General features: G+C 38.9%; 1 protein-coding gene across 2 annotated transcripts in view; it reads left to right on the top strand.

The window, feature by feature from the left end:
• dpydb (dihydropyrimidine dehydrogenase b) overlaps positions 1–25,562 on the top strand; it is a 134,759-nt gene extending 109,197 nt beyond the window's left edge. The window contains exons 19-23 of one of the 2 annotated variants that reach the window (XM_067363026.1): positions 3,903–4,045; positions 9,949–10,128; positions 22,002–22,151; positions 24,380–24,520; positions 24,884–25,562. In XM_067363026.1, coding sequence (XP_067219127.1) covers positions 3,903–4,045; positions 9,949–10,128; positions 22,002–22,151; positions 24,380–24,520; positions 24,884–25,048 — 779 coding nt within the window. In that variant the 3' untranslated portion in view covers positions 25,049–25,562. Of the gene's footprint in view, positions 1–3,902; positions 4,046–9,948; positions 10,129–22,001; positions 22,152–24,379; positions 24,521–24,883 lie in introns of those variants that run through there. The other variant, XR_010891929.1, reaches the window with a different exon arrangement.
• Positions 25,563–26,055: the final 493 nt, after the last annotated feature.

Below are 26,055 nucleotides of genomic sequence, written 5' to 3'. Positions count from 1 at the left end.
GTCATGCATACTGCATGTATGCGTCGGATTATGTGAGTATTGTATTTTTTTGGATGTTTACATTTGATTCTGAATGAATTTGAGGCTGTGATCTGTGGCTAACGGCTAATGCTACACTGTTGGAGAGATTTATAAAGAATGAAGTTGTGTTTATGAATTATACAGACTGCAAGTGTTTAATAATGAAAATAGCGACGGTTCTTGTCTCCGTGAATACAGTAAGAAACAATGGTAACTTTAACCACATTTAACAGTACATTAGCAACATGCTAACAAAACATTTAGAAAGACAGTTTACAAATATCACTAAAATGTGTCCGACCTGACGGCAACCGGCAGATCTCACCAGCCGGTGACAGACTAGTGTAGTTCATTTTAAACAAGCCTAATAAGACTAGTGAAGCACAAGACATGATCACATGTTGGCAAGGAATCACATGACAAGGAACCAGGAAACATGACTATAAGAAATTACAAAATAAAAGACATGAAACTATAAAAGTGAACCAAAAAACAGATGTGACACAGACCCTATGTTGTACTCTTTTTGTGGAAAGATTGGAGAATGATTGGAGAATTTGGGCATTCTCACCAGAGACAAGTTGGACATTTCACTAAAAGTTTGAATTAAAAAATCATAAAAATGACAAGGTCAAATAAAATTACATTTAAGTATTACAGTAAAATCAATACTCTCTCATTTTGAATTGTGACACTTGAATATAGTTTATAGACTGACCACATTTTCAAGTCAAGTTTGTCTTCAATATGGTTATGATTATAACAATTATAATCGTTTGCATTTCATTTACAGTTTTAAGTAAAACTTTAAGGAAAATGTGATTTGACTTGTTAGTTCAATAAGTCAAAAATATAATATAGAGTATAAATTTATGCCATGATGACCATTGAAAGATGTACTTGAAGGTTTAAATGAAATTGTGCCGAGAACTTCACCACAGGTACTGGTGACAAACAGGCGTGAGCGACCCTGTTTGACAAGGACATGTTGGGGTTGTCAGAGCAACAGGAGCTGTCAGCGCGGCTGGCGTGAAAAACAAGAACAAAGCGCAGGGAAGGACAGAGCCAGTGCCACAATAACATCACAACAATATCACAGGACTCAAGCTTTTCTTGAGTGGAAGTGTGCTGCCTGACAACATTATCGGTGTCGGCTGCCATCGGATGACAAGTGCTTTGATGGCTTTCAACCTCTGTTGCACAAGTCATGTCCATATTAATGTGATTGTGACATCACTCACAGTACAATAGCCCATCGCCAGATGAGTTGTATCGTATGGAACCAGATGTCTTACTGGGACATTATTACCTCGATACATATTTGACTCACACTGACATTAAGAAATGATGTGTTCAGAGCTCCAGCCTCTCAACTTAAGCTGCAGTGAGCCGAACCCCCATCTCTAAATCACACCCAAATGGCTTTCGTTGCGAGCCGAGTAATGTCTTCTTATGATATTAGGTTGTCAGAATAGAGCAGAGATGACAAATTCTACCTGACGTGCCATCCATTCAGCCAACAGGTGGAAGAGCAGAAAAAAAGTGAGGGCGGCAGGAAATGCCAGAGGCTTAGGGAAGCGCCCCATATGTACATAATTAAGCATGCGGCATGGGGATGCAAAAAAATATGTGCCGTGATTGAATTTATCTACCCAATTTGGGAATAGTGTGGGTGATGAGGATCGTTTAGCATGCTAGAGTGGGGCTAAAAAAGAAAGCTGTCTCGAGCCATCAAACGGTGGAAGTGGAGTTCTGAGCCATGCCGGCGAAATGAATATGGACAAACGTACGGCTGTGATCAATGAATGGGAACCTGCTGGGAAAATGAGGTTAAATGTAATGTGATAAACACTTCCATCTGTCTGGCTGATCAGAAAGCCGCTCGGCTTTCATTAGGGAATCCTGCCATCCTGAGAGATGAAGACAGAAAGGCACGGGGAGGGGAGGGTTGTGCTGCTGCATAGGTGAACTCAGACACCTGTAGACACAATCACTCTGATACAAAAAAACTCATAAGTGAATGTTATGAAACACTCTATGTAGTCAGCAACTCTGCCACACAAACTCAGGAGACTTGACTCAGTACTGCAGGAATGAGTCTCAAAACCTAGAAATGAGCATTTTTGCACTTCTGGTTCCATCATTTCAAAGTCACCGTTTTTTTTTTTTGTTTGTTTTTTATGGGTATAAGGAATTGAAATGAGGTCTCTCTCTCTCTATATATATATATATATATATATTCTGTACATCAGTAATCCCACACTCATAATGAAAAGGGTGGTTGCTAAATGGAGGTTGTCAGGGACATTAAATGTCATCATGCTGAACAGGTGAACTCATCTACTCACTAATCTACAGAGCCCCTAAGGGCCATTGTGATAGATTTGACCTGCAATCTCATTTTTTTTCACCATGTCCCCTTAGGGGCTCCTTACTAATGCACTTTTACAGCTTTGTTGTGTTTATACTCTCGCTTGTGTAAAATATTCTAACTAAGGATACGTTTACACGACAACTATGTACTAAAAATGGAAAAGTTTTCCCTTTGCTTGGTTTTGTGTGTGTGTGTGTGTGTGTGTGTGTGTGTGTGTGTGTGTGTGTGTGTGTGTGTGTGTGTGTGTGTGTGTGTGTGTGTGTGTGTGTGTGTGTGTGTGTGTGTGTACAGATGACACCACTGTCAAAACGATCCCCGTTCACAAAGATACACGAAAATAACTAAAATTGCTGTTTTTTGCATGCCAGTACAGTAGTTGGCAATGTCACTTATGCGCCTATAGACTGAAAATGTAATACACATGTGCATGACATGTGCATGACAAATTCATGTTTTTGTAGTTTGCATGGAGACTATAATGGTATCGTTTTCAAAAACTTGCACTTTGAAATCTGTTTTCAAAAGTGTGCATTTTCAGGCCCCCAAAACACTGTTGTCCAAAACAGTTTTCCGTTTTTAGTTGAATATGTGTGTCATGAAAATGGCCCCTAAAACTTCTACAACTTTTAGATTTTATATATATATATATATATATATATATATATTTTTTTTTTTTTTTTTTTTTTTTTAACATAGCTGCATTCTGGGATCATAGAGATTTGATAGAATTTGACTAAAACTTAGGAGACAGTGAAATTAAGATGTTTACCTTATGATTTTGAAGAAAGGTCTTAAATGCTGCCTACATCGGAAGTTCAAACGGAGCAAGAATTTGTCTTTTGGATACATTTTTAGGAAGCAAGACTTTTGTGTTTGAAGCAGTACTGATATATACACTACCATTCAAGTCTGGGGTCTTAGGGGTAAGACTTTTTTTTAATGTTTTTGAAAGAAGACTCTTACTGCCAGCAAAGCTGCATTTATTTGATCAAAAATACAGTAAAACAGTAAGATTGTGAAATGTTATTACAATTTAAAATAACTTTTTTAAAAGATATTTAAAATTGTAAAATATGTTTTATTCCTGTGATGGCAAAGTTGAATTCATATGGCCACATGATCCTTCAGAAATCATTCTAATATGCTAATTTGGTGCTAAAGAAACATTTTTTATTATTATTATCAATGTTGAAAACAGTTATGCTGCTTAATATTTTATTGTGGAAACCATGATACTTTTCATGATACAAAAAACACTTTTGTAACATACATTATAATAACATATACATTTATTTAATGTAACTTTATATCAATTGAATGTGTCCTGTAAATTTCTATAAAAAAAAATCTTAATGACCCTGAAATTTTGAATGGTAGTGAATGTATGAGACATGCTATGGCCACAAACTGAATTTGTAATCTGTATGAACTGATTTTATATAATTATTGTTTTACAGTTAATTTTTTTTTTTTTTTTTTTTTTTTTTTCTGTCCTGTATTTGGATAGGCAATGCAATTCGCCCCATAGCTCTGCGCGCTGTGTCAGCTATAGCAAGAGCACTTCCTGGATTCCCAATCTTGGCTACCGGTGGCATTGATTCAGCAGAGTCTGGATTACAGTTCCTCCATGCTGGAGCGTCTGTCCTGCAGGTAAGCACTTACATTCATCACCAACTACCATCAACTCCACCAGTGATTGTGAGACTGGAAACTACAACCTTTTATTTACCAGACTTTAAACTACTGGGCTATACCACGCCTCAGCCTTATAAAGTCCTAATTTGTAGCACTGTGGCTTGGGTAAAAACATATTATTTTTGTTTTATACGATACGCATGCTTAACTCCTGAGTTTAAACATGCATTAAGTAGTCAGTTCTAATCAATCCTTAATAAGGAGTCTACAAACGGCTACGCTCACACAGAGCTGCTACAGCCGAGGAGCAACAACAATTTCAAAGCAAATTGCAATTTACAACATGGCTCTGAACAAGTTGTTAGTGCAAATAAACCCATTATCTCAACATGATGCCACAGCCTCCGAAATCTCTTTTTAAATAAATAAATCAAAACACTCATTATGTGCAGAAATAACGTTTTCACAAGTGCCTGGGAGTTCTGGGGGGAAAAAGACTGGAATTAAAACATTTTAATCACACCCACATGTAATAGCAGAGTGCTGGCTCGTAGTAATAGGAGAAATTGTAAACTAGCCAACTCCTCACTACACTACAGTTGAATCAGTGTGACCAGCGGGTTACAGGAACACATCGTAGCTCCATATACTGCAAGGATTAGATTAGTCCAATGAGCTGCCCTGGCAAACAACGTTAACTTCTCTTAGATTCGAGAAGACGCACAACAACACATGTGAGAGTAAGCAAATAAGGATAGTGTTATTTATGTAGCATTTCTACAAACTGTTTATAAAGTTACCAGTTTTGAAGCTACTTTTTGACTTTTTTTTTTTAATCATAGTTCAAAAAAGTTAATAATCCCCCCTAGATATACGTATGTCATATATATGTCATGTTCCCATGTAGGCACCGTGGCATTAATAATTCAGTTACTATTTAAGTTTTTACTTGTTCTTTCTTTTTTACATAATTTGGACTGGTGTTAAGTTTGGTATTCTGTTTGAGATGTGTTGTGTTGATTGCTCGGTGTGCATCTCTTCCCATAATGCTTTGGTTTTGAGTGTCACCGTCATTGTGTTTTGTGTGTGCAATGCACAACAAGTATTGAGAGAATCATTATAGTTCATCCATAAATCTATTACTATAAAAACTACAGTGTTGCAAAAATACTACAGTAATATAAGTGAGCCAATTATCTATAAAGATCTGATAAACATTGCTGCAATTCCATTTGTTGTGCCATTGTTCATACTTCATCAGTAATATTAAAGTACGTTCAACCTACCAAAGATGCAGCAAAAATCCATATATATATATATATATATATATATATATATATATATATATATATATATATATATATATATATATATATATATATAAAATATGTTTAATATGGCAATTTGAGAAGCACTTCAAGCATGTGTCTTTCAGGGTGACTCCAGATGAATGCTAGGGTTTACCTGCCTATTAACAATTGAAAGTAGAGTTGCCCTATGAACATTGCTTTCATCTGAAAGGCATTTTTCATCTAATTTATCTCAAACCCACTTTACTGTTTTTTATCATTCAAAATGAAAAAGTAATCGAATAAAAATGAGAAAATCAAAAAGCATGTGGCCTAAAAACATATTAGTGTCTTTAAAGGCCCTGTTAAGTGCTTTTTGTTGTATATCTGTCTGAATAACAAGAGTGTACACTACTGTTTAAAAGTTGGGGTGACAGCAAAGTGACAGTATATCTACAGACATTTACACTGAATTCTATTTCAAATGAATGCTTTCTATTCATCAGAGAATACTGATAAAATGCAACTGTTCTCAACTGAAACAGCTGTTCTCAACATTAATATTAATAAGAAAAGTTTCATTACCACCAAATCGGCATACTAGAATGATTTATTAAGAATCATGTGACACTGAAGACTGGAGTAATGATGCTGAAAAAGGTTCAGCCTTGCCATCACGGTAATAAATTACATTTTAAAATATGGTCAAATGTAAACAGTTTAAAGGGTAAGTTCACCCAAAAATGAAAATTCTGTCATTAATTACTGACCTTCATGTTGTTCCGCGCTCAGTGAGGCCTGCATCGCCAACAAGATAATTAACACTTTCAGATGCCGAGAAAGCTACTAAAGACATATTTAAAACAGTTTGTGTTCCTACAGTGGTTCAACCTTAATATTATGAAGCAACGAGAATACTTTTTGTGCGGCAAAAAAACTAAATAACACATATCTATGAAAGGAAACAGAGAGTATAGAATGGGCAGATAGAAATAAATGAAAAGAAAATGCAAACAAGGAGAGAAGAGAAATGTAAACACATTAAATTTGGTTGTCAGGTTTTCAGTTCCACCATTTTGGACCATACTTACTAAAGTTGTGTTCAGGTAGAACCAGCAAGTTGCAGTTGCTGGGTGATTTAAGTGATCTAGTTGGATTATATGTAATAATCATTTTGCTAAGGTATAGGGGAAACACTATAAAGACATTTCAAGAGGACCTTGAAATCAGCACAAGTAAAAGTAAAGAGATTTAATCACTGGAATGATGTGATTTCTAGTAAGAGTCAGCATTCATACAGCCGCTTTCTGAACTCTTTGTAAGTGTTTGGTGGAGCTTTTAGATAGGCCAGCCAAAACACTATTGCAATAGTGAAGTCTTAGATGTGACAAAAGCGTGAATGAGATTCTCACTGTCAAAAGGGGAAAGAAATCGCATAACTTAGAGTTGTTGTGAAAGTGATAATATGCTGTTTTACAAACATTGCTGTCACGATTCCTAATTTTTTGAACTTCAGAGACAATTAGTGTACATATGGCACAATAAAAACTATATTTACTTTTAAAAGAGTCTTTGGTGTCACTTTATTTTAGGGTTTTTTAACTAGTTGCTTATTAGCGTGCATATTACAAGGATATTGGCTATTTATTAGTACTTATTAAGCACATATGAATGCCTTATTCTGCATGACCTTATTCTACATTCTTAATCCTACCCCAGACATAAACCTAACAACTACCTTACTAACTATTAATAAGCAGTAAATTAGGATTTTATTCATGGAAAAGTCATAGTTAATAGTTTATATGTGTTCAATATACCAAAGTCTATAGATTCTGAGTGTTAATCTTCACTTTTTACTTTTAAAGTATTATTCTGTATGCAGTCCAGCAGTGTGTTAATTGTTTTGTGGGCATCTGGTGCAAGTTAAAAAAAATAGTTATAATCATCTGCATACTGAAAAAGATATCGACACCAGCTAATGAGTGCATATAATGTTTAAATAATAAAGGACTTACAACAGAGCCCTGGGGAACCCCACAAAATGTCTGGAGGTTTGTGCACCTAGTGCAACATAGTATTGACTGTTGGTTAAGTAGGATAGTCTAAGACTAAAACTGATAGGTTGGTCAGTCAAGCACAATCTTATTAACCACAGTTTTAAAGATGCACTGAGATCTGAAAGATCTAGGATTGACTGATAGAACTTATCAACCTGCAGTTTTAGGTCTATGGTAAGGCCAGGCTGGAAAGTCTCATTAGTATTATTAATGTTGAGACAGTTATTGAGCTGTAATAAAACCATGTTTTCAATTATTTTTGTCAAGAAATAAAAGATTGGATGATAATCAGGATCACTTTGCTTCACCAGAGTCCTAGCAATTGCTGCCTTTAAATTATGTGGAAAAATCCTTGCTGGAGGAACTGATTAACAATGTTCAGGATGTCCAGTAATTAGGAGTTTAAAATCGTTTTTAGCAAGTTAGTGTGTAATGGGTCAAAAAAAGGACCCTTAAAGAATTCATAAGTGATGTGACCTGGGTGAGTTTATTAAGGCTGATGAGTGGGAAAATGGACATATTACTTTTTACAGCAGGAGATGGAGAGTTAGAAACCACTCCAAAAGAACAAGTGCCAGCTATGGTTTGTCTGATGGCAGTGGATTTTATCAGTGAAGAATGCTGCAAACACATTGCACTTTTCTGTTGGGAAACGTTTAGATGATATTTGAGGTGAGGGGTTAAACAGCCTCTCTATGGTGGAGAAGATGAATCTAGAATAGTCTTTGTGTCTGTTAAACTTGAGACTGTCTGGCAGACTTTATCTCATTATTGAAGAGGTCAAATCATGTGGAATAAAAATTTCCTTGATCTTTCGAGAGAGAGAAAAATGTACGATGAAAACACAGTAACTTTCAAAATGAAATGACTCATTCTTCCACAACTTCCTGATGTCAGACAGATATATGCACTACAGTTCAAAAGTTTGGGGTCAGTAAGAATTTTTAATGTTTTTGAAAGAAATCTCTTATGTTTGTCAAGGCTATTCTAAAATACAGTGACAACAGTAATATTGTTAAATATTATGACAATGCTGAATTTTCAGCAGTCACTTTTACAGTCTTCCGTGCCACATGATCCTTCAGAAATCATTCTAATATGCTGATGTTTAGGAAACATTTCTTATTATTACAACAGTTGTTCTGCCTAAAGGGGACCTGTAATTCACTTATACGTGGTGTCTGAATATAAGTGTATGTACACAACCACCCTATAATGATATAAAAATCCACCCACTCCATTTTTTAAAAACCTCAACAGTATCATAGAACAATCCGTTTTCATTTTCTGATCAATGTGACGTCACATTGCACAGGCCCCGCCCACGACTGCTGCCGTATTAGCATAGTTTCCGCCCTGAGCGAGTTGTACACTTTCCACCATTGTCTCTACGCTGGAGCTGCTGTAGTGACAAGAATGTCTGGAAAACAGGTGAGGTGTTTTGTTTTTGGAAGTAAGAATGAACATAACAGTCTTCATTTACTCCGACATCTGAGCCACTGACGACGCAGTGGATTAGTTTTATTTTTGAAGGGAATGCGCCACAGCTGTTTACGTTCACCGACATAACTGTTTGTGAACTTTGTGTGTTTTTGACATAACCTTGTGTGTATTTGGCAGTTTAAGCACAATAAAATGTCAAAGAGAAGTTAGTTTAATACTCACGAGACGTGCCGTCTGACAGCCAGCTTTCTGTGCGTGTGCTTCAGATGTGTGCGCTCAGAAAACAATAAATTGGAAGTTTAAACTGATATAGCTTTAAAACCCATGCAGATAATAAACTTTCATGATGAAGAAGAACTGCGATGTCCTTAAGCGTGATCGCGATAGTATCTGATGCATGCAGGAGCTGTGAATGAAGGAAGCGCTATTCTGGATAGGCGGCAGGAAGCAGCAGCTCATTTGCATTTAAAGACACATGCATAAAAACAGCGTGTTTTTGCTAGCACTCAAAAATGGGTTTTTACAACATAGTATAATAAATGATCTGTGAGGTATTTTGAGCTGAAACTTCACAGACATATCCTGGGGACACCTGAGACTTAAATTACATGTTGTAAAAAAGGGGCATAATAGGTAAAAAAGTTTTTTTATATAAATCTTTTGTGGATTCTTAATATATTCTTGCTGAATAAAAGTATTAATTTTTCTTAAAAAAATAAAAAAATCTTACAGACCCCAAACTTTTCAATGCCTATTCAATGTTCAGAAACAGTGAACTGAATAGGTGCTATTATTCTTAAACAGCAGAATGAAATAGAGTTTGAGCTGTTTCTGGTTGATGTGTGTAGCTCAAAGGTTTGGCCATTTATTGAATGTGAACGTGAATGAGGTTTCAGGGCTTCAGCAGAGAGGAAGATTATCAGTAAATAACTTAAATGAAATAAAACTCAGTCCTATTGCTCTGCAACCACACAATCAGCTTTCTTTCTATTATGTTGCATTGAACCATTGAATACACTCTGCTTTTAAGAAAACACACACACTAAAAGATGATGTGGATAGTGTAATCACTGGTCTTTCACTAAGTCTTGGCCCTGAGGTCTGTTTATCTGTGCATATTTAACAGGTGTGCAGTGCTGTGCAGAATCAGGACTTCACAGTGATTGAGGACTACTGTTTAGGCCTGAAGGCGCTGCTGTATCTAAAAAGCATAGAAGAGCTGCACGATTGGGATGGCCAGTCTCCTCCCACCATACGTCACCAGAAGGGCAAACCCATCCCCCGCGTGGAGGAGCTCGTCGGAAAGGTGAGCTTCTCTGTGGCTGGTCGCCTAAGGCTCGTTTTAAAAAAACACAACTCTCTGTGGTGTTTTTCTGGTTAACCTTTAGTGATTTGTGTTGCAATTAAACAGGCAAAATCCGCCTGGTGTGGTGATAATGCTTTATTGAGTAATGAAGGATGTTTAAGGTTGTGGGTGTTAGCAACATAGCCATGAGGGTGATGCTAAAAGGCGTGAGAGTAATTTACTTTCTTTTGCTTGCCGTGAAAGAAGCCCCAGGCTTCCTCGAGCCGGTTAGTGACCCCGTGACCATTTGACCAATGGTGGCCCTAAGCTATGCTGTGCTGTCAAATGTGGTGTGAAACCCAACTACTTTTGCACAAATCCAACAAAATCTTCTGAGATTGATATCAACGAAGTGAGTTTTTTTTTTATTTTATTTTATTTCGGGCTTTAGTTGTGAATTACATTACACACAGAGAGCACAAAATGTGAGGGTGTTGAAATGTTAGATAATCAAAGCTGGCGTGTTTTTCGACTGGAATTACCATATATTTATTTTTAATATCACTAAATTATTCGAATTGTGATTATGTTTGTCTCTCTCTCTCTTGGTCGCAGCCAAACTCAGCCCTCCATTGAAATTTCACAGTTGCACAAAAAGATATTTTCCCCATCACTACACCGTATTCACACAGCATAAAAACGAAAGCATACAAACATATGCAAATGTTTCTCTCTCCATAAACAGCTTTGTGTTTCTGTTAAAAGTGATGGAGGGGCAAAAACGCTGCGAACTGATAAGTGCTATTCCTTGTCTACGACATGATTTTGAAAAACATGAGGGGCGAAATCTCTCTCTCTCTCTCATGCCAATAGGATGTCTGTAGAGCTCTGTTCAGAAACAAGCACGGTTTTTGGAGACTAGGAGTGGGAGGAGGGTGTTTAGACACTTATTAGCTTTTATTTAAAAACATTGGAAGATCATATTTTTAACAATTTATGCAAATACTCTGCAAAAAACAATTTTCTAAATTGTTGTCCAGTAAAAATTTCTAAACATTCTTAAAGATAAGGATGATAAACCTTATAATTGTGCAAAATAGATGATGTAGTTATAAGATGTAATCTATTATATAACTTGCAAATTTTATTATATGCAAAGTATTTATATTATAGTATAGTTGTTACGGAGGGACTGAGACAATAGGCGTGCGGATCCATCTGCAAAAACTTTTATTCACCAAAGGCACAACTATGATATGGACAAGACAAAGAGCATTTCAGGGACAGGCTAAGGTCAACAAACTGAGAACTTAATCCAATGGGCAAGACTAGAGGGTAATCCAGATATTCAGGCTCCAGGCGTGGGGCAAACAGTATCCAAACAGGTCCAGACAAGAGAGGTAATTTGAGGTGAGCAAGAGTCCAGGGCAGGCAGAGAACAGGCAGAACATGGGAAACCAGGCAAGGATCAAGACACAGGGCAAACTAGCAAGAGCAAGACTAGACAAACTATGAACACATGGAATGGCTCCGTAAAGTAGCTATCAACTAAATAGTGATAAACGCTAAACAATACTCAGTGATCGGCGAGCTTGTGAGTCAGTACTTTACACACAGGGGAACTTCAATGCACAGTACTAATGAAACAACAACAAACAGCTGTGATAATTAATGAGTGTCCATGCAAACTGATGAGTGGTGGGAAAGTAGCCATGGTGGAGCTGATAGGAGGAACCATGGAGGAGATGACGGTGGGAGGAGCCATGGGGAAGATGATGGTGGAAGGGCCCATGGAGGAGTGGATGGTGGTAGGATCCAGGGAATGCACAGCTGACGAGATCCCAGAGCAACCCAGGAGATAGCCATGATGGAGGTGACCCACGGCAGCAGTGATGGAGGGAGGAGCAAAGGTAGTCTTTAAGCCTGACCGACTGAGGTGACACAGGGAGATGGTGAGATCTAGGCGATGTCCCATGGACCGAGAGACACGGTGACACTGAAGGAAAGATGGAGTCCAGGCAACGGGTGACTGAGGTGGAACCACGGGGTCAAAGAACCAAGGTGATGCTAGTGTGAGTGAGGACCCCGGTGGAGCCTGAGGGATGGAGGAGCCCAATAGAGACATTGGGGTGGAGGGATGGATTGCAGAAGACAGCCCGGAAGTCCATGGCGATGGTGGGATGACGACTGACCAGGACGAAGCCGGTGGGACAAGGGAGCCCAGTGGAGCCAAATGGACGGAGTTCCCAGATGGAGCCAAGGGTGTGAGGAGCAGAGGGTGCAAGGAGCCATGGTGGAGCCGATTGGTTGACAGTCCAAGGTGGAACTGGATGAGGCAGATCCAGGGCAAAGCAGGGGACCGGAAGCTCCAAGGCAGATCAGGGTTGCATGGTAGGGCTGATGGTGAGGGGCTGAAGGGAGCCAGTGGATGCAGAGCCAAGGCAATGGCTGGCTTCAGTGGAGCATGCAGAAGAGGAAGACCAGGTGTGGATGAAGGCTCTGTGATGAACAGGGATAGTGGTGATGCAAAACTCTGTGATGGACAGGACTGGTGTTGACAACGCATTCTCGGTGATGGACAGGACTGATGGTGATGAAGAGCTAGGGCTTGACAGGACCAGCGGCGATGAAGGCATCGAAGATTCCGAGCGGGGCGGGACGAGCAGTGACAATGAAGACAGAGGTGACGAACATACATTTGTCTTGGGTGGTTCGTGGGTGGGATACACTACATCTGACTTCCAGTCGATCAGGCTTTCCTCCTCATCTATCACCACCAATATTCCCACAGGCACAGATTTTTCAGCAGGCTCACACACCTGCTCAGCCGGGACCTCAGGTTTAGCTTCGGGACAGACTTGGAGCAAGGCTCTGGCTCTGTTGTGGGCTTTGGCTCAGGCTCGATGTGTGTGGTGGGTAATGGCTGGGTCTCTCGGTCTGGATGGTGAGTGCAGAGGTTGCGTTAGACTTTAACATTGTCCGTCGTTTTGACAGACAGGGTCATAAAAATTCCGTCATAATCTATTACTACCCGTCATTTTAATTTTCATATTTTAATTATAATAACACATTTAATTGCTTTTATTTTTGTTCACAAATAAAAGCAATTAAATGTGTTATTATAACATTTGAACAAAAATAAAAGCAATTAAATGTGTTATTATAATTAAAATATGAAAATTAATATGACTGGTAATTCACACGCGAAATTTCTCTGTAACGTGACTGTTGTATAGGCTATGTGTTGGTAGCCATTAAAGAAAACATAGTTTCATATTTATGTTTAAATAGTCCTATGTTATATTTTAAATTCATCTATTTGATTATGAAAAGTTAACAGCATGATGCATCATGAGATGCGCAGTATATCCGGAGACATGACATGTCAGACATGATTTTAAACACTTCATTAAGTTTTATTTTCTAGAAGGCCTTTCTTTAAAGTGAATTTCGTTTTGTAAAAATTGTATCTTAATTTTAATCAATGTTTCATTAACCAATTGCCTGTATGTAATAAATAAGAAGCAAATATAACAGACAATATAATCATGACATGGAGGCGCGACCGCGATCACTGGCGCGTGAACTGGAGCGCGTCTTACAGGCTAAATGAACCGAAACTCAGCGGCTGCTTGCCTCACATACATGAGAAATATATCTACAGAAAGCTTTAAATACCTACTTTAACGAAAACGAATTAATTCAAAACGAAAAGAAATAGGCTACTCTGATTATGTAGACTAAACCGAATGAAGTGCATTCTCTCTCTAGCGCATCCATAGATGATGAGAGTCAATATCAACTTCATCTTTGCAGCCGACACTGATTCAGAAAACATTACTTTATTAATAAACAATTAAAATGTCTCCTTGCTGTTTTGCGCATTCATGAGACCAATATCGATTCGTAAACCATAGTCGATCTCTTGGTAGGCTATGCTGTTTTCAGTTGATGATTAAACAGTGCATTGTGCGCCTCCCATCCAATAAATCGCAATAGGCTTAACGCTTTGTGTTGCTTTTGATATGAAACAAAAGTCTCAGATTTCAAATTCTGTCCATTTCATTAAGAAATTCAAGCAATAAATACTGTTTTGGCGCTCTTTAATGTGGCGTGATAGAGAGTTGTAGCTTCTGGGTACTCGCCTGTGCGTTATCAGTATCAAACGCATAGCAAAAGATTCGTGCCAGTTTTTTTTTGTTCTGGATCCAGTGCTCTGCTGCTACATTGGAGTGCACTCGCCACCAACTGGACAGGGGTGTGAATTACAGTTACAATTTACAGTAGATCACCCTGAGTGTAATCTGTCACCGTGACGGATGGCCTTCAGATTTTTCCGTCATTGATAAAAAAATTCCGTCAATGACGGAAAATTTTCGGTTAACGCGACCTCTGGGTGAGTGGGACCAGACACTGGCTGCTGGAACCTCTTCTACTTCTCCCACAGCAAAAGAAGATCCGTCCACCCATAGGGCAAAGCTGATGTACTTAACCAGAGTCTAGCAGGATTTTCCTCGGGGCATCACCAGCCAGATCTTGTCATCGAGTCAGATCCAAAACCGTTCCATAAGCATAATGTCATCACAGGTGGCGAGGTGGCTGGCGCCGATGAACTCCTCCACATACTCCTCTAAGGTCATTCCTCTTTGAAATATAAAAACCCCCAACCCTGTTGGGCTTGGGCATGCTCCCCATAGAGGGAATGTTAATAGATGCAATCTCTATTTTTCTTCACCTTTTTAGAGTTTTATGTGTAGGTTCAGATGATGAAGAGAAGGATGAAGACAAGGATGAAGAGAATGATGAAGACAAGGATGAAGAACGGTCCAAAACAAAGTATTTTATTTACAAAACAAACTCAAATAATCCAGCAGGTAGCGTGTAGCAAGACACAAACAATACCAGACAACTGAAGTGAGCACACAGAGGAACTTGTACACAGTGATAATGAGACAATGACAAACAGCTGTGATTAATTAATGAGTATCCATGGAAACTGATGAGTGGCAGGAAACATAACAAAGGAAATACAGGAAACAGGCAAAGGATGAATACAAACTAAAAGTCCATGAAAATGAAAATAACTAAATATAATTGTGTATATATTGTATATATTTAAATTTTAGAATTTAATTATTTTATTTATCCTTATTATATTATATTATTTACATTTAAGACATCAAATACATATACAGTATAAATATAACAAGTCTTTGTTTTGTTAGTTTTGCTTGTTAAGTGTATCTATCTTGTTTTAGTGATGTTTAGATATTTTTACTGGACAGCAAGATGAAACAAAACTTTATTTTAGACAAAATTTTAATCAAAGAACTGAGAAAGAAAGTGAAATTAAAAAAAGTCTACTTATTTCTTATGAATTGGTGCATGTGTGTTTGTGTGATTTAGTCATTTTTGTGAGGTACTTCTGTGTTTTTTCTGTGTCAAAATCATGCTGGTCACACAAGTTCTGGTTTCAGGTGGAGCTTTAGAAAGTTGTTGCATGCTGAATTTTAAGTAACTCTGTATTCCTTAAGAAAAAAAGCATGTAAAGCAGATCCCACACACTCTCACTGTTATCTGAATGTTTGCTGTTGTTCAGAAATGGAGTGAGGACACTGGCAAAAGGTTTCCATTATCTTTGCACCCTGATGAGAGGAGACACAAAACGAAATGTGTGGTTTGGCAAATACAGTATTTCTCTCTCTGCCAAACAAGAGCAAATTCACTGCCTGAAGCCAATTAAAGTGCAGAGATCAATGCCCACCATGATACCAGCACTGAGCTCCTTACATTAATGTGAGCTTGGGGGATTAATGTTTTGTTATTTTTATTCCGTATTATTTAGTGCCATTACATAAGAGGATCTCGTAAATTGAAAACGTGCAATTGGTCAAAAAAGCCAAACTTTAAGTAATAAAGTTACACTGATTATAAGATTCATTGTTTGGTGTTCAAGTAAAAATCAAGTAAACTCAAGTCACTTCAGTCCAGTAAGTGTTTATCTTGAAATATTACTAACAATATGAAAGTTATTCTTACATTTACTTTTCACAGCAAAAAAATGCATGTACCACAACCTGAAGGGGACATTTTTATAATTATACTAAATACACTAAATAGAAGTTTACATATCAAAAATGATACAGTAAGCTTCAAAGGTTTAAGCGCGGCAGGGAATCAGCAATGGCACTGCTGGACAGACCCTTCACAGGTAACGAAATCTTCTGATGATTCCCTAGTCAGACACAACAGGTTTCAAACTTTCAGTCACATCCAGACACAACAATAACATTTCAAGGGATGTCCTACTAAAATATGCTTTCCATAGCATACGTCTGTCAAGTGAGGTCTGTTTAGCTCTTAATATGTGATTAGCGGCCATTACAAGGCAAGGATAAAGTTTAACACTTCTCTCATCGAAGCAATCGGCTTGATGCTACAGAACATAGGAGGCCGGGCTTCCATTCTAATTCTTGTATAATTTAAATCACTCAGCCCACACTGACATAATGTGCGCTCCTTCCTCCACTGCACTCTTGATTTACAATCCAGAGGGGAGATGGGAGAATTGACAAGCCCTGTGTTTTGGAAAGCTCTGCATCTAATTAGCGAAGGCTTTCTGGTTGCCCGGGACATGAGATTTGGCAGTGCGTGTAGCTCCTCTCATTAAAACAGCACTCCTCGTGGAGTGGACCGGCAAAAAAAAAAAAAAAAAAATCTCAATAGAAAGAAAGAAAAAGGAAAGATTCCTTTTCCACCAACACGTTTGAATAACTGTTATTTAGTGTGTACGCTTTTATATGCAAGTATTTTTGTCTGTTTAGCAGACGCCCAAAGCAAAAGGCATTTTTTTTTTCTTTCAGTGTTTCTTTGTAAAAATCATTCTTTGTGAAAACTTCTATCATTATATTTCTTTTCCATTGTTAAATGTATTGCTTTGTAGACTCTCCTTTGAATCCTTTGAATGATCTAAGAGTGAATTAGCATAAAGCAGATACGCCGTGACTCGTCTCTAAACAGAAAACACAGAGAAAGAGAGAGCGAGAGAGGAAGTGCTCATCTAATAGGACTGAATGGGTTGCTGTGAATCGGGCAGACTGCAGTTTGTGTGTCTGGAAGACATGAAGTTATAATAGGCGTAGGGGATTTCCGCTGGTTGCCATTTAAGTACCCGGCACTTACTCACAAGACTGCCGGAGGCAAAATGGTGGTCAGTTGCTTTGTGTGTGGTTTTGGTGAGATTTGAGAAGGATGTGTAAGCCAGTGAGGCGTGATCGAGTGTTTTTGGTTCTGTTTCATGGCACCTGTGTCTGTGTGGGCTGTGTATTAAAATAGATGTTTGTCCTGTTGAAAGTTTTTGTGTCATTTTGGAACAGCAGATTTGCTCATGTTTTTAGGATAAAAAGAAAACTGAAATTGAGTATTTTATATAGTGTCATTAAAGAAATTGTTTTCAAAGCTAAATGGAAAGCATCTGTGGCATGTTGATTAGTACAGAAAATAATTTCAACTTGGTTAGTAAAAGCATCTGAAAAACACTTTGGCAGAAATACTCTTTGTAAATCTTTGAAGCAATTTTTGTCTCATGGGCTTCCAAAATTTAGCAGAAAAGCGACCATTATTAATGGATATTCAAGCCTTACATCAAAAGTGACCACCATCCACGCTTCATACTTTTCCGATCACTCAGATTAGCCTAGTTATAGCGTTAGTTATAGCGCCCTCATGCCTGCATATGTAATTTGCTGTTTATGACTTTGACTTTTTTTAACTTATTCATCTCTCCTTAGTTGTTTATTAAAAAAACAATTATACTTTGTAACCGAACAAAAGTTACACTTTTCATGTCTGATGACCTTTAAATGGCTGATATTATATTCTTTAATATTCTATCTATCTAAAAAAAAAAAAAAGTTCTAATTGAAATAAACTGTTATAAATGCTACAAGTAAGTTTAGGCATCACAACAATTTTACAGAATGAAAAAAAATGAAATTGGAAAAATGGAAATTGTTATTAGTGATTTTAAAGATTAATTTAAAAAAAAAATTTCAGGATTGAATGGAGTCATATGATGCTATTTTAAATGTTCATTATTGGGTGTAATAGAATAGGATAACATGCTTTAATGTTGCAGCATTATTGCAGCACCTCTATTCCCCAGTCTGAATGAAACGCATTGATTTCTACAAAGCCCCTCCTTCCGAAAAGCTCGAAGTGCTCTGATTGGCCATCACAGTGCGTTGTGATTAGTCGAGCGTGTGTCGGAAATGTAATGTAGAATAAATCCCTTTGTGGTAGACTATGGGCTTTGTCACTGTATGGTAGTCATAGAACTCCCAAAGACAAGGAATATGTTGAATAATATTTAATCAGAAGACACTCAAGAAAAACACCACTAACATTAACGATGACCGACATTGAACTAAATCAAACAGGGAAGTATTTATACACCAGGGAAATAGCTAATTAAATGACAACAGGTGAATGAAATGACTAATCAGACGAACTGAAAAAACTAGGTAAAGACAGACAAACTAAGAATAAAGAAAACTGATGAAAGCATACTGAAAGTTGATCAACATGACAGTACTCTCCCCTCCTGGAAGGCACGTCCTCGCACCGTAGCTGAACATACCACTGTGAAGGGAGGGAGGGGCCTTTGGAGGTGGGTGTGGAACTGGTGATGGACAAGGACCTAGTAGAGCCGATGGAAACAGACACCAAGGTGGAGCCGACGGTGGGGGGAACCAGGTTGGAGCCTTGACTAAATGGCTAGGCAGAACCCGGGGACTGACGAACGGCGGGCGAAACCAGGGTGCATGGGTTTCCGGCAAAGCAATGAGGCTGAAGGACCAGGGCGGCATCCACAGCCAAGAAGCCCAGGGTGGAGCTGCTGGCTTGTGGAACCGAGGCGAAAATGGGGGCTCGGCAGACCAGGGTGATGACGGAGGGAGTGAGGACTATGGAGAAGCTGGAGGGAAGGAGAAGCCCAGTGGAGGGTCAAGACGCAGCCGGAGACCCGGAAGTCCGCAGCAGAGTCAGAACGACTACTGACCGAGGAGCCCGGAGGAGTCCCAGTGGAGTCGAGGGAGCACAAAGCCGTTGGGCTGACAGGCCAAGGTGGAAACATGGGCCTGGAGGCTTGAGGTGATGCCAGTGAACCCTTATCCTTGTGCTGAGCTGGTGAACGGGCAGTCTGAAGAGGTGCTGGAGAGCCGCACTGAGCAAGCGGCAGGGGCAAAGCTAAGGAGCAGGACGGCACTAATGGCACCAATTGATCCAGGGAATTGGACAAAACCATCGGAGGAGATGGGACCAAGAAATCAGGCAGGGACATCGGAGGAGGAAGATTTTCGGATGATCATCCAGATGGCCGGACGGGGCAGGCATGAAGGGCGAAGACTTGAGGGTGGGGCTCGGGAAGGGAGTGGATCCACTGACCCTCTGAGATGGACTGAGCAGCTTACGTCGGCTCTATGATGACCCAGGTAGTAGACTCCGGTTCGGGCTCCTTCTCTGCCTCCCAGATGGTGAACAATGAGTTTCCTTGCCACAGCTTTCACTGCCAAGTACTCCAACAGTGGCCTGTCTTGGCAGGTGATAAGGCAACTGCAAGCTGGTAAGTCCATCTTCATGCTTGTTATTAGGTCAGTCATTCTGTCACGGTATGGTAGTCATAGAACTCTCAAAGACAAGGAAATATGTTGTATATTTTATCAGAAGACACTCAGGAAAAATCACTAACATTAAGGATGACCGACACTGAACTGAACCGAACAGGAAGTGTTTACACACCAGGGAAATGGTTAATTAAATGACAACAGGTGAATGAAATGACAGGTGAATGATCAAACAAACTGAGAAAACTAGGTCAAGACAAACAAACTAAGAACAAAAAAAAATTCGAAAACAAACTGAAAGTCCATAAACATGACAATGGTAACTATATGTTGCACTTTTAATGTAATAATATTTTCATATGTGGCCTAGTGGTGTCAACGTGCTGAGGTGCTCATTCAAGTTCAGTTTGTGTTCATGATCTACCCAATCATTTTCTGTCTGTTTTGACTATGACTGTAAGAAAATGGCAAATAAAATAATATATTCCTAATTCATATTTTTATGGTACACCCTTGGGCTGTTTTTTTGAATAGTAAACTGTCACCACGTTAGAAATAAAGTAGTGTTCAAATTTGCTGTGTAATCAAGGTTTCACAAGCAAGCCAGTCATCTCTCTGTTTATTTTGACTAATGCACTGTTAATGACATATCTCTATCCAGCCTGTGTGTTTTTGTGTGCATGAGAATAGGTCTGTGTGTGTAGTCAGTGTGTGTACGTTTATCTCCCCAGCCGCCGATGGGTTCCTCAGACTGTCTGCTGCAGGGCTGGAACGCTTGATTCATTAGACTGTCAGCCTGTGCCTGAGAGAGTAATGCTTTTATGCAGGATTAGAACAGGGCCACCAGTGTTAGCTCTACAGGGAAATAAATACATGGAGGATGAGCCACCCCAACCCCCCCACCCCACCCCAAGCTAGCCATTAGTCCTGCAGTCAACACCGCCACCGTAGATTTGTTTCTCTGATTCCTCTGATAGGTCCTGCTTTACCAAAGGCCTCCGTTTTCTTTCGGGCTGCTACTTTTTTTTAAAAAAAAAAAAAGAAAAACAAGAGACTTGTGAGAAGTTTGATGCGGGCAGCTAATAACTGAGTCCTTTCCTGTTTTGTTTTGATTCTTTTGCTTTGCAGCAGAGACACTTCCATCTGGCCATGGTGAAAATGAAGGGTTACAGGCGGTTGTGGATGACAGCTTTGAGGAGATTGTGTGACTGGGAAAATGCTAGACCAATTTAAATGTCCTATCGTTGGGACGAATGGATTTGTGGCAGGCGTTGTAAGGAATACTTGTTGCAGGAAAGGTGGAATAGGGTGTTGTTAAAATGCTTGAAAAACCGAACCGTTCTTTTGCAGAGAGGTCATGAAGAGAGATGCAAAACGAAACTGTCATTAAGCAAATTCAGTGTTTGCTCTAACGTTTCAAATTATAAATATGATAATTAGCCCCCCCAAAAAAATCCTCCAAAAAAGGCTTCTTCATGAAAGAGCATTTATAAAACTGAAAATATCAGTTATTGGAAGCGGTGCCCATCAGCAACCCATAAGTCCATTTCCCTCAAATTACCATTCATTACCATTTTAGTGTCAAACCATTAGTTTGACCAGCTAATCCTTGCAATTACCGGTAGTATTATACGATTTCCTAACAATTCATTGCAGATTCTCTTTATGGCTCCATTAAAAGGATGGCTAATTTTGTGGCAAACTTGATTTCTCGTCAGTGGAGCCAGTGTTTCCTGTCGAATGGCCTTTGGAGAACGAAGCCTCAAGGCACTTTTATGACCACCTCTCAGGCTCGGTGCATCGGTATGAGAGTGTGACTGTGAATACGAATCGCCTCTTTAGCCCTGCTGCTCTGGAGGGTCAGGCATGTGTGCAAGACTCAGAGGCAAAGATAGCACTACAACCACTTTTCTTCTAAATGGATGTGGGAAGTGATAGCAAGGATGTTTTAGCACACTTTTGTGATTAGAATGGTGTAAAAAGCTGAGGTTTATTTAAATATTGATATGAATCCACATGACGTCCACCTCAATCTTTTCTTGGTATAATTTTCAAATATCTTTCATTAAAAAGTCATTAACATACATTATATAATGCTGAACAGATCACTAGTTCATGTACATACATAGACAAAATATAGAATTTAATAAATCAAAGTTTAATGATGTTTCAAACTACCTGAAAGTACATTAACTGCTGATGTATCAAATATTTTAAGACTTCCTTTGAATAAATTGAACGTGTTTTAACTGTTATTTTTCTCTCCAAAAGAGTCTGCCTAGCTTTGGACCATACTTACAGACAAAGACTCAAGCCCTGGCAAAGTACAAGAAGAGCCTAAAAGACGCCAGTGGCAATGTGATTACAGACACCAGTGATGCTAGAGTTAACATCCCCAAAACACCCATCCCCAACGTGAAAGTAAGTATCAATTCACCATTTGGTATTTGAGACATTTTTCCAAAGATAAATGGATAGTAGGGCTGTCAGTCAATTAAAAGTTGTACTCAAATTAATTGCATGATTGGTCAATTATAATTGTATACAGTATATACACAAATTATATTGATTGCTATTAATTACTGTTGTATGTATACTGTGACATTCAAAAAAATCATTGAATTGATCAAAAGTGACAGTAAAGACATGTATAATGATGCAAAAGATTTCTGTTTCAAATTATGAACTTTTATATAAAAAAAATTGTTTTAACGTATCCACAAAAATGTTTTCACCATTGATAATAAGAAAAGTTTCTCAAGCAGCAAATCAGCATATTAGAATGATTTCTGAAGGATCATGTGACACTGAAGACTGGTGTAATGATGCAAATTCAACTTTGCAATCATAGGAATAAATTGCATTTTAAACTATATTTTAAGATAGAAAACCGTATTTTTAATTTGAAAAAAATATAAAGAATATTGCTGTTTTACTGTATTTTTGATCAAACAAGCAGCCTTGGTGAGCATAAAGGCAGGAACACACCAAGCTGACGGTCGGCCGTCGGGCAGTTTTTCTTCGTCGGCCGACTAAGTTTTCTCAGTGTTTTCCGCACCGTCGGCTGAAGTTGGTCCTCGTTGGCTTTTTTTCAGCTGATTCGACATGTTGAATTGGCGTCGGAGCTCGTCGGTCCGTCAGGCCATCTGATCATTCTTATTGGCTGTTCAGCTGTTCAGCTACTGCCACCTGCTGGTTCAGACAGGCATTTCTTCTTACGCAGGTGCAGAACAGACTTGGCCGTCGGCTGTCGAGCACATAGACAGTAAAAGAAATGGACACAGCGACCCCATTGGAACTCAATTGAGTCAAGTGAAGCCCATTGTTAGCGATTTTTAGCACTTCTGTTTCTGACGCGCAGACTCACACTAAGCTTGATGACGTCTGCAACCTGTCTGACAGATGTAAATCTTCTAGTAGCTGTGCGTGCAAACTGCCATCGTTAATCTTGCAGAGATGGCAAGCTTGAGCTGGGAGTTCTTTGGCGTGAATGAGCAGGAGTAAGTATTCTGATTAATTAGTTTGTATAGTATTTTAAAATGTAACGCCAGTACGCCATATTAAGATAATCTCCCCGATTGCCTGAGAGCCTCTCCTCCTGTCTGTACGGTAATTTCTCTACTGTGCGACAGAGAGTCGAGTGGTTATGACGCAATCGTTAGCCTATTTTTACAAAAAGTGTTTCTACGGGGCCATAATGTAACATAGAAGGTAATGGAGCCCTTTATACATTGTCGTGTATCTTTAGAAATAAATAATGGACAAATGGAGTCTTTAAACGCCTCAGATGTAAAGTTATTCGCTGTCAAAGTGACGCCAAAATGAATGGCAGTCAATGGGATGCTAACGCAAGTGAAGTTCTGCTACAAGATGGCGGCACGCGGCCGACTTCAACTTCCGGTCGACTTCCTTGGGCACTGGTCGAGCATCGGTTTGGTGACCCCGCAGTCTGCTTTTGTCGCCACTAGTTCGTCGGTGCATTGGCTTGGTGTGTTCCTGCCTTAAGAGACTTCTTTAAAAAACATCTTACCGACCCATAACTTTTGAACGGTAGTGTACATATATTAATTCGTTTCAGCTATATTTTTTTTTTTTTGTAATTGTTTTCTTAAGTACGCATGCAGATGTCATATGACTACTGCATCGTTTCCCGCTGTTTTTCAGTATCTTACGCTATGAGCAACACGTTTTTTTAAGACATGTCATGTTTAAATTTAAAAAAGTAAAATTTATGTACAGGTCAATGTTTACGATTAATTGCATTCAGTTTTTTTAATAACTAATCACCCTACATTAACACATTGATTTGACAGCTCTAATACATACAATACGTAAACTTACACAAATGCACATACGCGTCCTCAGCAGTCTGTCCTCCTGTAATCTGAGTCTTTCATTTGTAGCACATGCAGTGTTGCCGCTCCAAACATTAAAAGGCTTTATTCCTCGAGGTGATTATACTGTGAGGGATCTCTAGGAGGAAATGGAGATCACAAACTACCAGTCAGACATCAAAACCGATCCGCTCCTTCCAGAGCTGATTTAATTAAGCTAACTTAAGAACAGAACGCTGCTTTTCAAACTGTTTCTTTGAGACGCTATGGCTGTTTTTCTTGCCGTTTTAATCCCTGCTTCTCCTCCCTGGAAAGGATGTGATTGCCAGAGCTCTGAAGCATATTGGTGCCTACCAAGATCTGGACAACACAGAACAAGTGCAGGCCCTCATCGATCCAGATATGTGTATCAACTGTGGCAAATGCTACATGACCTGCAATGACTCAGGCTACCAGGTACAGATAATTACACATTATGGCACGTGCTATTTGCGGGAAAGCAATTAGTAGTGGATTTAATTTGCCAAAATATGGCGGCAAGCTAGCAAATGTTTTCAGATTATATGTTGCCTTGGGAGTTCACTCGATCATAGAGTTTAAAGCATAAAGAGCCAAATGCATGAATAAAGCTGGTGCGTGACGAAGGAGCCCAGCTATTTACCTTAAAGAACGGCACTGTTGTGCTCGTTGCTGTCATTGTTGTTGCTTTTTTTCTCTCCATGAAAAGCTCTCCCAAGAGTGGGGAAATCCTCCTATGGAGAGTCGATAATTGCTCTAATGTAATAGCTTTTTTTCCCTCCCCTTCCTCTTCTTTTGCAGGCTATTAAGTTTGACCCTGAGACCCATCTTCCTGTAATCACGGACAGCTGCACCGGCTGCACTCTCTGCCTGAGCGTGTGCCCCATCATCGACTGCATCAAAATGGTTACCAGGACAACGCCGTACGTGCCCAAGAGGGGCTTGCCTGTTAATCCCGTTTGCTAAAGCACACTGTCGCTCCACCTGACCGGAGAGAAAGAAAACGAAAGAGCGACATTTCATTCAAAGCATCGATTCCACTTATAATTGCTGTGTGAAAAATTACCTTTATTATGAAAACGAATAATTAGCCAGCAGAAATAATTGCCTTATATTCCCAAGCCAGTTATGCTAGAATAATTGTGCTGGCACAAAAGAGTTGCATTCTTTCAAAACAACACAGTGCAATGTTGCTTTTTTGTCCCTTTCCCTGAAGATACAGCAATCAAAAGTGAAAGGGGCGGATTGAGTGAGAAAGTTGGCTAAGTGCTGTTGTTATCTCTGATAATAATGACAATAAATAAATAAATACTAAAGCAAGAACATTAATAATTGACAGTACCGAAGTCTCATTTTCACAATACAAATTTTAAATCCCCGGAAAATGAATTATGTGACTGGCAACTGTGATTAATAATAATGAAACATCTGATAATTATTTATAAAGCAGATTTGCTGTTTAATGTTTGTTAGTAATTAAATCACAAGACATATTTATGTATAACTACATTTCTAACGATAAGCTAATTATCTCCATAAACATGCTTTTAAGTTTAAACGGTTTCATTTGCAGTTTGTCAGATTGTTTAGGCTTTAGGTTTAGACACAGACACAGAACAAATCGTTCTAATGATGTTTAGAACGGGTTCTCTAATGTCCCGATTGATTTGTTTTGCAAAACAAAGCATTCACTGGAGCTGATACAAACAGTCTGAAAGGTTTATGCTCAGTCTCTGTTGTGTTAATATGATCTTCCTATAATTGTTACATCTGCAAACAAACATCCGATTGGGTGCAGTGGACAAGACTGTAGACGGAGTTAATTAAAATGCTATCGTTTTCATCTCCGAGATGCAGACCGCTCGTTCTCTGAGTGGTTTCGTGTTTGAAATGCAGGAAAACGCTGCTTTTGAAAAACAGCAGCCAGACATGTCAGAGTTATTTCATCATTTGTTATAGCCGCACAATAACAA

The sequence above is a fragment of the Chanodichthys erythropterus genome, chromosome 16 (genome assembly GCF_024489055.1).
Source record: "Chanodichthys erythropterus isolate Z2021 chromosome 16, ASM2448905v1, whole genome shotgun sequence".
Lineage (NCBI taxonomy): Eukaryota > Metazoa > Chordata > Actinopteri > Cypriniformes > Xenocyprididae > Chanodichthys > Chanodichthys erythropterus.
Note: the sequence above shows the minus strand (reverse complement) of the source record. Positions and strands in the feature narration are given on the sequence as shown.